Source organism: Spinacia oleracea, chromosome 6 (genome assembly GCF_020520425.1).
Source record: "Spinacia oleracea cultivar Varoflay chromosome 6, BTI_SOV_V1, whole genome shotgun sequence".
In the NCBI taxonomy this organism is placed as follows: Eukaryota; Viridiplantae; Streptophyta; class Magnoliopsida; order Caryophyllales; family Amaranthaceae; genus Spinacia; species Spinacia oleracea.
The window spans coordinates 132,330,477-132,344,459 of record NC_079492.1 but is presented as its reverse complement, the minus strand read 5'-3'; the positions used below and the strand labels follow the sequence as shown (position 1 = coordinate 132,344,459).

Below are 13,983 nucleotides of genomic sequence, written 5' to 3'. Positions count from 1 at the left end.
TTGGAATTTTTTGACCCAATTCATTGTTACTCCGTATTAGACCGGTTGAAAATCAACCCGTTCCGATATCCAACCCGAACCGGCCCAGAACTACTGGGTTTTGAACAAGATTTTGACCGAATTTTATCCAAACCCGAAGAACCCAAAAAGTAATAGTCAAAATCCGATGAAACCAGTTTTGGACCCGACCAGTTAAAAATCGTTGTATTTATAATAATAAATGAGATTATGAAAAATTTAAGCACAATTAATAAACACGTTGTTGTTACTTTTTTTTGGTGTAATATGATTTTTATTGGAATAATATGTTTTTATGGTAGAATTTGGCTAAATATAAACTTGTGTATGGAAAATTGTTTATTTGTTAGCATATTTTGTATATTATTACCCAAAATAATGAAAATATAATACGCGTTTTAAAATCTCTCAACTCTTTGGGTCGACTCAAAGTTCTTAGTCTTTAACAAGCATTTTTAAACCTGAAGCTGAAAGTGATCGACCAGAATTAATTATCAAACCCGAAAGTATTTATTGTAACCCGACCGACCCGTTTGACACGTCTACTCCATACGTTCTCTTCTCTATTAAACAGAGTATAAGGGAACTCCTTAGGTTATATGTAAATGATCTTTTGGTGTCCCCTGTAGAATAGTTTAAAACACACATATTGATTACAAACTATACCAACGTTAATCTAAACATGCATGTTTAAATCTAAAAATAAAACTGGGTGGCTAGCTTTAAAGCTTAAAATGAAAAAAAAGTTATGATAGATTAGAATGAGCTTTTTTATCGAAAGTCTACATTCCTTTGGTTTTGGTAAAACTTGGATCTCGTGGATCAAAGCTTGTGTTACTTCAGTTTCTTATCCACTTCAGTCAACAATTCGACCATGTAGCTTATTAAGCCTACTAGAGGGCTCCGTCAAGGTGATCCCCTTTCATCCGCTTTATTTGTCATTTGCATGGAAGTACTTACGGAAAAAATTACTTTAGGTATCATACTTAAAAAAGAAAGACATAAACCTAAAAATTACTCATTCGGCCCCTCTCTTCATGTTTACTCTTTGCGGATAATAGTCTTCTCTTTTGTAAAGCCACCTCCTCTTCTTGCCATTAATTATGAAATATCTTAAATGAATTTTCTTCTCTCTGATTAATTAATTATCAAAAGTCTTATATTATATTTTTCTAAATAATTTTTCAAATCAAAGAATGTCAATTCTGACTAGTTATTTTCATATGACACCTAAATCCTCTTTGGGTAGATATTTGGGAGTTTTCTATAACTCTAGTAAGTACAATAAACAAAATTTTGAACATCTATACTATATATTAAAAGCCGTTTAAAAGAAAGTTTATGTGACACCTGGTGCTCTTCTTGTGGGTGGTTTGCTCAATGTAATCTTCTTACACATTAAAAAAAATAACAAACATGGTTTGCTTAAGGTTTGAACCCTTGACCTTGAATTTAAACAATAAAGCCTTTACCACTAAGCTATTACTTATGTTCATGTTATAATTGCAAAAAGAAAATATAAGTAAATGTGAATTTCATTAATGTAGTAACCCGGGGCATCGCCCGGGCCCAAAAACTAGTTTTATTATTAAAGCTGAACTGAACTGAATGTTTGGTCTTCAAATTTAGTTATGAAAGCAGGACAAACTGTTTTAATCCAAAGTCATTTGGAAGCTCTTCCTACTTCCATGACTACGTAGATTACCAAAATCAGTGACTAATTCTTTGGATCAAATCAATAGAAACTTATTCTGGAAACAATCTCCTAAATAATAGTAGTCCGGTGATTTCTTGGGATAAAGTTTGCAAACCTAAAAACTTAGGTGGCCTTGGCCTTCGAAAATCAAAAGCACTTAATTCTACTTTTTTAGCAAACTTATATTGGAAAATCCTATATGATCATAAAAATCTTTAATTAGGTTCAATTTTTCCATGCAAAATATCTTCGCAACACTTTGTTTTTCGGATGTACTCCAAATATAAGGATTCTTGGATTTGGAAAAGAAATCTTCAGAGCTGATCCTTACTTATTAAGGGTCTCCGCTGGAAAATAGGTTGTGGTTCAGTAGTCCCTTTCTAGGATGATAATTGGTGAGCTTCTACCAATCTTATTACCTTACTAGAAATCGAAGAATCTCAAATTCAAATTTTGGATATTACGATTGACTATTTTATTACATAAGAAAATACTTGAAACGTTTCATTGTTATCTTCTATGACCCCTTTGGATATAGTTAATAAAATTAGAGGTATACATTCTTCTTCCTTCGACTTCGACCACTGATGAGCCTTGTTGGGGTTACTCAAAAGACGGGCGCGCTAATTTCTGTTAAATTAGCTACATGGTTAGTTCATGACAATATACTATCTAATACTAAATAGGAATTCCATTGGACTTGGAAATAAACATCCCACCGAAAATTGAAATTTTCTTATGGAAATTATTCCATAAGGGTTTGCCTACTAGAGCTAATCTTACCTCTCGACAAATTGATGTGCCTATTGTTTGACCTCTTTGTAATTCACATCTAGATAGATACTCGGCATCATTTACTTTTATCTTGTCCGGCTATTATTCATCTATGGAAATGTGCATCTATTACTAATTGGATAGGTTACCACAACATGCATGATACGACTATTTCTCAATCCTTATGATTGCTAAAAGAATGATTTATACAAGATATTCCAAAAATAATTTTTCTATTTGGAGCATTTGAAAATCATGAATGCTTTAATCTTTAAACTAAATACGTTTAGAATTAATAGTACATATCTCAGATCTTTTAAATTATTTCAGGAATGAAATGCTATAACTTGTTTAGACTATTTGGATAATTACATCCCCCTCCTAACCCTCCTAAAAATTCTTCTTTCGTCTTTGTGAGGTGGTCTCCCCCTCCTCCGATGTTCTAACGATCAATTTTAATGGATCCTTTGTCGACAATTCTGCATATGTGAGCTCACCTAGGAGATCATATAGCAAATCAGGCTTATACTCCGTAATCGTGTATCTTGTTCGCCTTTTCACTCGGAAGCTATTGTCCTTCGAAACGACCTTCTTTTAACTTTTCAACACAATATTAAAAATATATTTATTGAAGGTGATCATCATACTGTGATTAATATTTTGCAGGGTAATTTCAATTGTCTAAGGAAAATCATCTTCGATGACATCAAACATCTACTTTATTCCTTCAATTCAATTAAGCCGCAACATGTTTATCAGGAAGCAACCGAGCATCGGAATATATTGCTTACTTAGGATATTCTACTTCGACTCATCAACAAATAGACCATTTTCTAGGTATTGAATTTTCTTATATTCTTGTTTTCAATAAGCTTGGTCACGTTATTGAGAGAAAACGTGACTAACTTTAAAGTATATCTTACTTTTAAAAAAAAAAAATTAACATCCTATATAATAATTAAAAAAAAATCCACTGGATGATGTAAGGCCTCCAAAACCCCAATCCAGCAATCTCATTGACTCCCTCAAAAATCAATCAATACAAAATTTAAATGAATTTTAATTATTAGAAAAAAAAACACAAATCAAAAGTTCAAAACCCACGTAATACACAACCTCCTCCTCTCCACGTAATTAGTATCAGTAACCTCCAGTAAAATAAACTACTCTCTCCCAGCAAAATAAACTAATCATCCTATTTTTATGGAACATGACCAACAATTATACCACAGCAAATAAACCCCACGCCGCCTTTTCCCTTCATTGTTGTACCCTGTTTCTCCTCACTCACAACTAAGGTATGTATAACTTCAATTTCATTTTCAATAGTTTAAAATTTATTTTTGTGATACTGATATTAGTACTTTTCCAATGGTTTATGATGATGACTAGGATTCTTCACTGTTGTTCGTCGCTTCAATTCGTGCGGTTGTTTCTGGTCTTTGAAACTAGAGATATGCTTCTGTTCTTAAATTTCGTTTCCGGTTTTGTATTGGCCAAATTTTGTATGAAAAAGGATTGGGTCGTCCTTAAAATTTCTTGATGGTTATGTATGAGTGATATATCGTCCATTCCATTGTTGTTGCTGATGAGTCTGATCCTCCTACTAATAAGTCATGTTCAACATTATTCATTTATGTACACTCAATTAGCTTTCTATCTAATTTGCTTTTTGTCAAACTAAAAACGAGTTCAATTTTTTTTTTTTCATTTTAAAAATTAACTACGACGAAGTAGAAGAGTCGTGATATACTCAGTGTTCTTTAAATCAAATAAATGTATAAATAAATTATAATACTTTAATTAGAAGAGAAAAGTATTGAACTTTAATTAAGGGAAAAGTGAGATAACTAATTTTTACGGTTTGTAGGAGGATCAGATTAATATAAGATCAATAGCAGGATTTAATGGGTTACAGTTTGTAAACGGTTCGAATTAAAAGAGTTACGGGTTGTAAATGGTTCGAGTTGTAAAGATAGCCCTAATTTATGGTCGTTATTTTGGCAGTTGAGTTCTCCGTTTGATGGAGAGAAGGCTTTAAACAGGTTTCTGAAGTCCTAACCTGTTTATTATGTTCCACTAGCCTCTTTAACGTTGCTAATAAACAATAGCGATTAGGGTAAAATTTGGTTCAAATTTATATAGGATTTTTTATTTATAGGATTTGGTTCCAGTTTAGGTTTGTTAAGAGAGAGAATGCAAGATGTGTAGGAATTAGTCATTAGAACAAGAAGAAATAGAGCAACATTAACAGGTTCAGACATAACTTGGTTTGTTCATCGACCCAGAACTTTAATAATTACATTTCTTATCTCTCAGGTGAAATACTTTCGAGTACTAAAAAAATATACTAGATATTGATTCTTCAGAGCCTCTTTGGTATGAATCTTTGGTATAAATCATGTGTTGGACACTAAAAGAGAGTCGATCTATACTCACAATGTGACCCCTCCTTTAGTAAGTCGAGGTAATTATACTTTTTTCCACATAAACTTTGTAAGAAACTACAAACATTGTAATATTTGTGTTATATTCATAATAACAGATTAAGAGTAAACGTAAGAATTATTAATCATACAAGTGCAAAACGCGTTACACTTTTTGGAAAACATGCTGAGATGATCATCGGTCTTAAAGTTTCAGATATTAAAGAATTTGAAAATCATGTAAGTACAACTATAAATTTCTGCAAATACATTGTATTTGGATTACAACATATATTAACCGAAACATTTATTCATAATTAGAAATTTGGAGACATCATATCATTTTGGAGGACCACTTCAAAGAGCGTTTGATGAACTCCTTCACTTTCATACTATATGTTCCCAAGCTAAACAGTGATAATATCGTAGTTGCATCGGTTTTGCGAGTAAGAAGGGAAGAAGAATTCTACTATTTAAGGAAACAAAACGACAAAAATGCTGAATTATTTAAATAGGAGTATATGGTTTTATGAGGTTTTATTTGTAATTATTATCTTTTCAAAATTGACTACTCTGTATATACCTTTTTTTTATTTGCAACATTCTATATATCTCGTGTGTTTGTTTAAAATTTATTTGTTGTTCTAATCAATAATCGTGTTTTTGTTTAAATAAATTTGGCTATATACGTTCTTTTTTTTTTTTTTTTTGCAACACTTATATATCCCGTGCTTTTGCACGGGCACATTCTAGTATAATAAAAAAAAGAAAAAATTACTTTAAATAATCCAACCTTTTGACGATTTTCCATTAATAATCCAACATTAATTTGAATTATATATTATCTAATAATCTAACCTTTACACCCCATTTACTTTTACTACACCTAGATGACCGGTAACTTAGTCAAAGAAAATAAAATTAAAGATAAAGTAATTTGTTTTCTTCATTCTTCTTCTTCTCTCCTCCTCCTTCCTCGCTTTCTGTGAAGTGTGGTCACTCCTCCCTCCTAGCAGCCTATCTTTAATCTATGCTATTGCGAAAAAACCAAAAAAATACAACCAGCTAATTCATCAACTTTTTAATTTTATTTTCTCTCCCCCCCTTTCCTCCTTTGTTTTCCGGATCATCCATGGCAGTCAGCCACCTTGGCCCCCCTTTTCTCTTTCAAAATCTTAGGGTTTATCACCTGTGTTACTCATTATTCTCTCACTTATACCTTCACTATAGACAACAATGGGATCACAAAAAGAAGACTTCAATCGTAAAATACTTGACGAAATCGACGCATTGTAAGCTTAAAAAAGCGACATTGAAGCTCAAATTTCTGCCCTACAATCTCAACTTTGAGAGTCTTTTGTCGACAAACTACCCCCTTTAACAACACTTACCCTTTGATCTCTATTGTCGCTTCCAACCTCAGGCGCCATGGATTACTGCCCAATGCTATTTACCTCAGCCGCCATAGTCTCCCCTTTTCCTGTTAATTTCTAATTCATTTTTTTTTCTAAGATTTGCTGATAATATTTAACACAGCCTGTTTCTTTGAAATTAATTTTTTTTTCTAATGCAATAGTTTATCCAAATTCTGATACAATTCCCGGAATTCGGATTAGATTTAATTATAGTCTGTATGCGATATGCCTCGTACAACAATGTTACGATTCATCAATATTGGATTAGTTCAATTGTTAATTTCAATGTTTGATGGGGTTTTGGCTCAAAATTGAGGGAACGAAAATGATTTTCAGTTTGATCAAATCATGAAATCAAGGATGAAGGAAAGAAGAAAGAAAAAGAAACCGGAAACAAGAAACAAGAAAGGAAGAGAAAAAGATAAAAAAGAAATCTATACCTAGGATAACCATATATAATTGGATGACATGTGTCACTCTTATCTTTCATCCATACATTTTTTTTTTCTTTTGTTGTTTATTATATGAAGTATTTTACAACTTTAACATCTTTTCCACAGTTCCACTCCATCTTCCTCTTTAACGTTTAATATTAATCCATCCTTTAAATAATATTTTTCAACTTTCACCTTTACAATCATATATTCTCACTAAAATCACAAAACCTAAATAAAATAAGCACTTTAAAAGACGGCTAAATAACCACAATATATTAGCCCGTTCTTTGAACGGGTTTAAAAGCTACTCCCTCCGTCTCTTTTTGTTTTTTACGTTTGGTGTTTTTCACGCGTTTTAACGATTAATTGATTTGCATCGAGATTCCTCAATTTATTTTATGGAAACAAGATAAATTACGTTTATTTATAATGTTTTCACTTTTATCAAAATTCTGATATTGGGAAATGAGAAAAATTTAATGTCCCAATGGAAAAGTGTGAGAGATTAAATGACCCAATGAATTTAATTGGTTAAAATAATAATTGGACACAAATTTTGATAAAATACTAAGTCATTTATGTGATAATATAAAAGAAAATGTAAAGAACATTTTGAAATACCCAAAAAGGAAAACGTAAAGAACAAAAAGAGACGGAGGGAGTAATTATTTTTTAAAAATAAATTGTAATGAATGGTTGATTGACACGTGTATAGGTTACCTGTTGTATCATATTGGTAACCTGTTGGGTGCAATATAAGTTAATGGGGTGCAAAGATTGGATTATTAGATAACTAGGTTAGGTACCGTGCAACGCACGAACGAGACAATTTTTTATTTTTTATTTTTTATGTTCTGAATAATTTATTTAAATGAAGTTTTTAATAAAATAAAATCAATTTTTATCAACGGTTATTGGAAAAATCAAAAAAAATTATTATTTATTTGGACTTTAAAGTGATTAGTGCGATTTTAGGGGTTTAGCGTTTCGACAAAAATACTTAAGTCGGGAAAATATAAGAAAAAAAACTTATCAACAATTTTTAGATATCATTTTCTTTTGGAATTGAATAATATCCGTAACCATAACCATACCCGTACCCTCGATCTATCCAAAATTTTGAATATGGTATTGATTTGATAACCATATCAGTTATAATACCCTATTTTCTAGATTGAGTATATAACAGGCTTTCAGCTTTATAAGTACGGTTTTTTCATGAAATGCCCTCGAAATTTCACAAAATGCACCAAATACACCCGCGCGTTTCAAATTACATAATATACCCCTATTTCTGGAAAAAAAAATGCACCAAATGCCCTTGAATATATCTTTAATGACTAACGGCCGTTAAGTCCGTTAGTATTAACCTCTAATTACCTCTAATTAACTCTAGCTAACAAATATAATTGAATTTGAAGCCCAAAATTGAAGAACAATAAATCTGAAAATTCAAGAACAAAACCCAAAAAATTGAAGAAGAGAATATGAAATTTTGAGAGTTTAATACCTAAAATCGAAAATCTAAACTACAAATTCGAATTCTAGTGGCTCTAATCTCTCTCTAATTTACCCAAATTCTGCTGTTTTTCGCCCTTTGTTGTTGCTGTTGCTGTTATTCTCTACTCACGAAGAACCCAGCTCCAAAATCTAAAATAGAAAAACCAACAAAAATCAAAATCTGAAAAACATAAAACAAATCTTGCTGCGCTATTCTCTATCGATCTCCTCTAATCGCAGCTGCTCCCTCGAACCAAAAAGAATAACAGAAATGCTGAAGAACAAATTCGAGAACGAAGTTCTAATTTATATTGGGCGAGGTAGAATAACAACTAGGATAGAAAATAGCGCAGGGTAGTTAGAATTAGATTAGAGAATCAGAAACGATTAGTAGATTAGAATGAATTTCGTTTTCAAATTTTTATTTCTTTTCCGATTTTGTGTTCTTATTTTCGTTCTTGGGGCTGAGTTCTTCTGCAGGAAGAGATAGCAACAGTAGCAGCAAATAGGAGAGTAGAATAGCGGCAATTGGGATCGAGGGACATTGGAATCGAATTTTTAGTTGAGAATTTAGGAATCAAACTCCCAAATTTCAGATTATCTTTTCCAATTTTTCTGATCTATTTTGTTCTTCATTTTCAGGTTTGTTTTGTTCTTCATTTTCAGACTATCAAACTCTCCAATTTTTTTGGTTGCGCTATTCACGATTTCAATTCACTCGAAAATCTGGGTTCGAATATTTGGGGGTTTGAGTTAGCAATTGATGTTTGATGAAGATGGTTTGAAGAAGGAATATTGTGGTTGGGTTCACCATTTTGATGATACCCAGAAAATGGCGTGAGATTGAAAGGAGAGAGGAGAGTGAGAGGAAAGAGGGGATTTAGAGTTAATTAAGGTTCATTAGGTGTTAATTAAGATTAATTAGACTAATCAGTAATTAATTATGGTTAAATTAGGATTAGTTAGATTAATTAAGAGTTAATGTTAACGGAGTTAGACTTCCGTTAAGTCTTGGGGCATTTGGTGCAAATAAGTTTAAATAGGGGTATACTATGTAATTTGAAACGCGCGGGTGTATTTGGTGCATTTCGTGAAACCTCAGGGGCATTTCATGAAAAAACCGTTATAAGTAATTTTGTTGGACCCACTTTTTAACACTTGTTTTATATAAAATAGAAAATAAATAATTGTTTTTTGTTTGGGTATGGTCGTATAATAACACATTTCAGTGTAATTTGTTTATTTATTTATTAACTATTGTAGGTTAAGAGTATAATGCATTTTTCTGAAAATTTTATATGAAAATACAAAATATTTTGCTATTTTGCTTTTACAGAGTTTTCGTAATAACTTACTACGTATATTATAGAAACAGTAATATCAACAAAACTGTGATTTTTTTTCATTTCTAACATATATGTTTTTCAAATCAGTAATAATATACACTTTTTTTTATCCTTGTCGTAATACATGAAATCATAATTTATTTTTTCATATATATTTATATTATATTAAATAGAAGAAAAGAATAAGAAAAATAAATAAATCTGGAAATCAGATATTTTAAAAGATTCTTAAGTTATTATTTTTTTAAAAAGAAAGATATGTTAAGGACTCATCAAGACGTGACATGTGTCATTATAGTACTAGATAAATAGATAGATAATCGAAAGGTTGAATTATTAACGGAAAATCGCCGAAATGTAGGATTATTTAAAACAAATTTTCCAAAAATAAAAAATGTTGTGCAAATTTTTTTATTACCCCGTATTCCCGTAATTGGTATGAAACAAACCGAAAATTTTCGGCCGGCTTCCGATAAAGGGTAAAAAGGCAAATTGAAAAGAGCAAGGATCCTAAATTCTACTCTGTATTTGCTCAACCTGTGAACGTTCAGGTTATTTCTCTATCTCTGATTCTTTCTTTCAATCCCTGTTTCTCGATCGTTTTATTTATACGATGGAATCGTGTTAGGTTTTTGTTCTTATTTGCTGTTAATCATGTAGAAATGTTGTGCAATTCATGATTCTTAATGTTGATTCTAACTTGTTTTGAAATTTTAACAACATGGGTTTGGTGGAAATTAGAAATGCCCAATAAGAAAACTGATGATTCAAGAAAGCAACTCACTGGATTAGATGGTGATATGTAGGATATGAACTTTGAATTTAGTATAATCTGTTAAAGTTTTTGAATTTGTGGCTTAAATTTTAAATTTTTAGTTTACTACATGTTATAGATAATACCCAAGTACCCATTGATGATTCCATTTTCTAGGGTTTGTGAAAGAATGGTTTTCTTACTTTGGTTTCCTTCTCAATCCTTAAAATAAGATACTAATTTTTGGATGTTGTTTATGCTTGTTATTCTTTCTCTACTCAAGTTATATGACTTTATCTGAGTACTGGGATTTTCTGACTTGTGTTGTTACTACTATAATAGGGTTTTTGTGCTTTCTTTTTTTTCTTTTTCTCTTGACTCTTTGTTTCAATTAAGCCGCTTTCCAAAATACGAGTTTTTGGTGGTTGTTGTAAACATTGCATTGATTCTTTAATAGCTAGCTCAAACACTTGATTACATGCTCGGAATTATAGGAACTTGACAAATTGACATTGGGTTGAAAATCTGTTGATTGACTGGCCCATCTTTGGCTGAGAATGGATTTCTGTTAGGCCTCTTGAAATGGGCATCCACCTTATTAGTTAGCAGCTATCTAGAGTTTTGAACTTTTTGTACTCATCTTTTCCTTGCGTTAGAGGCTTTGTGCGTAATTTGTGTTTGGTGTTGGATGCTTTTCAACCTAGGTTATTGTGAGTTGAGAACTTGAGATGCATTCAATTTGTCTATGCACTGTTGGTGCCTTGTGGTTCGTGTTTTTACCCAAAAGATAAGATTCTTGGTTGTATCTCTTTACTAGTTGTCACAAAGAATGATCTTCTTGTCAAATCAAAATATGACATGTGTGGGGGAGCATGAGTCTGTGTGCTTGAGTTTCTTCTCAATCTTTGCCTCCCTTTCCCTCGCACTTCCCTAAACTTATGGTTGTTCTGATAAATTTTCCGAGTTTTGGTGCCGAAAAGTGCCAACTTCATGAGTTCTATGTGTACATTTGCTTTCCTTACCATAACATTTTTGACACTAATAAAAGAATGAAGCACTAAGTGACTTATGATTTTGCAAGGATAGCAACTTCTATTTGCTAGGCGTTAGGGTTATTTTGGAAACACCCAGGTCGAAGTGTGGCGTCACATGCATTCATATACAAAGATCATGTCTGGTCTTTGAAAAGGTTCAGTGTGAATAGATACATGATGTAGTTCTGCTGAATAATGGTGGAACAGAAGCGGGACTAGGTAACCCACTAATTCGAATAATGTTGACCTGTGGCATGCCTGTTTGAGTTTTCGTGTTAGGAACTTAGGATGTGTTCAGGTTATTTAAGTATTCAAGTTAGCTTATGCGGAGTAAACCAATAATGTACTAACATACATACTTTGTCTAGCTAGTTAACAAGATTAATGTGATCAGATTCCTTTGCATGTCATCAACCTGAAAATTTGTATGTCTTTCTTTAGCTTCGGATTTAGGAACTTCTGCATATAATAGGAAGGTTCGAATCTTGCTGATAGGCTGGGCGTCCTAAAGCTTTCATATGCATATATATATATTTATATATCTCTATCTCAAGGGCTACTAACGCGATTACAAATATAACTATTTGCTCTGCCGGTAGGGCAGGATCTGTGGTGATTAAAATATATGCAACTCTACCCATTCTAGCTCACGCTGTTTGCGATAGTATTGTGGCATGGCTTGTTTCTGCGAGAAAGTGGTATGCACATGAGTATATGAAAAAAAAAGCTGAAAGCAATCTAATAAATAGTGTCTTTGCTCCTTGTTAGCCGTCACTAGTACAGGGGATGCAAGAGGAGGGAGAAGAGGGTAACACCTATAAGGTAGGTTCTGCCAAGTTGCCACTCATCGAGAACACACCCTTCTTGTGGGATCTACAGCCTCAGAAAGAATCCGTAATCTCTAAGTAAGAGTCATATATTTGGTGCTTCAGATAATTCGCGTCCTGTTGATCACTTCTTTAATCTTTCTCTGGAACCGTTGTCTTCTCCTACAGTTCCTTAGATTTCATCTCCTCATTGCAGTGTCCAGATTTCACATCTTAACATGCCTGAATTATAGCAGTCTAGCCTCTCACTTCATATCTTTTAGATAGACAATACACCTACTCTTTTCCAGAAAAAAACATCATGTTCCACGTATATTCTTTCGCACAGAACCTTGTATCCAGCTCGACTCCGTGATTCTGCTAACCTCTATATTTTACTATACAGGATGTTTTGTGTCTGCCTTGTAGATTAGTGTTTTCTCTTTGAGTGGCAGTAACGCGATGCAATGTCTTCATCTATCTGCCTGTTGTCTTAATTGACTGATCACAAGTACTTGAATCACTCACCTTTGATAAAATTTTCGCTCATATGTTGACTTCAAGTCCAAAATTTTCTCCAATAAAACCTAACAGTACTGTCTTAGTTCTGCTCACTTTGAACTCCGTTGATACTAAAGCATCTGTTTAAAAATTTGACTATATTATCTATAAGTTCAATACATCATCACAGTCCATTTAAATAGACCTAGTAAACTCATGCTACTATGTGGAAACAAAATGGGCTCTAAACAGACCCCTGATGCTATCAGTTCTTGATCGGGAAATCCTTGGTGTGACAGCTCCTCCAAAGTGATCCTTCTTCTTTCTCTTGATGCTTAATAGCTTTTCTGGGAAGATGTTTGGCTTATGCCTGGCTTAAAACCAATCGATTCTCGCATTTTAACTTCAGATGACTCCATATTAGTATTAAGGTATGATTCTGCCAAGTTTCTGTAAAGCGTGAAAACCCCTGAGATTATCCGACTCAAATGGTAAAGTATATTGGTTGTGATGGAGAAAAGAGAGGATAAGATTCTGCCAAGTTCCTATTTTAATGACTTGGTCGTCATACATACTAAAGAACTTGCTACTGTGGGTTCTTGTGCTAAACTTTTACTAAGGAGTTAACATAATTCTGATTATTTCCCATTTCTCATTCTATTGCTTATTTAGATTCTAATTTTGTCATTACAATCCCTTGCTTGGACTTGATTATCCTGTATGTTGCTGTAGCCTTGACATCTTATATTTCATGTTATACAGAAAAGGTTATTGAGTGCTCACTTTGGAACGCAAAGCTATGGAGGTAAAACCAACTGTTGCTATGAGGGCAATGCTTGTGGGAGGAATAGCTGCTTTTGCAAAAATAGCGGGTGCAATGAAAGCTGCAGGGGGTGTAAAGTTGGGAGCAGCAGCGGCTGCTATGACTGCAGCAGCAACAGCCGCTGTTACTGGATCAAAAAAGGATCAACCAGACACTTCCAAGCCGCCTGCCAAGTGACTTCTTTCATTCATTTTTTCTTACAATTATACGTTTTTGGTAGCTGGCAAAACAATAATACCAATGAGTATGTAGAATAGGTAGCGTTCCCAGATTTTTATGGTTGGAATGCTTGGATTGTATAGCTCATGGTTCCCAGAGTTTGCTGAGAATGAACTAGTCTCAATTACTTCGCATGAAGTAATTAGTTCTGTTATGTGACTGTATCTGTAAAAGGATGTGTAAACCAATTGAAATTGGAGGAGTTTTTATACACAGCTCGCGTCAATCATCATA

The 13,983-nt window shown here is 32.9% G+C and overlaps 1 protein-coding gene across 3 annotated transcripts; it reads left to right on the top strand.

Annotated features, from left to right (window-relative positions):
* The first annotated feature begins 10,005 nt into the window (after window positions 1-10,005).
* On the top strand, window positions 10,006-13,962 carry LOC110785845 (uncharacterized). Of its 3 annotated transcripts, XM_021990357.2 has the most exons (3): window positions 10,034-10,163; window positions 12,169-12,305; window positions 13,470-13,962. In XM_021990357.2, the coding sequence occupies exon 3, from the start codon at window positions 13,507-13,509 to the stop codon at window positions 13,705-13,707; it is 201 nt and encodes a 66-aa protein (XP_021846049.1). In that variant the 5' UTR covers window positions 10,034-10,163; window positions 12,169-12,305; window positions 13,470-13,506; the 3' UTR covers window positions 13,708-13,962. The 3 variants fall into 3 exon arrangements, with proteins under 3 accessions (XP_021846048.1, XP_021846049.1, XP_056689529.1); XM_021990356.2 differs by lacking the exon at window positions 12,169-12,305 and having other exon boundaries at window positions 10,006-10,163; XM_056833551.1 differs by lacking the exons at window positions 10,034-10,163; window positions 12,169-12,305 and adding an exon at window positions 10,225-11,619.
* The last annotated feature ends 21 nt before the right edge of the window (window positions 13,963-13,983 follow it).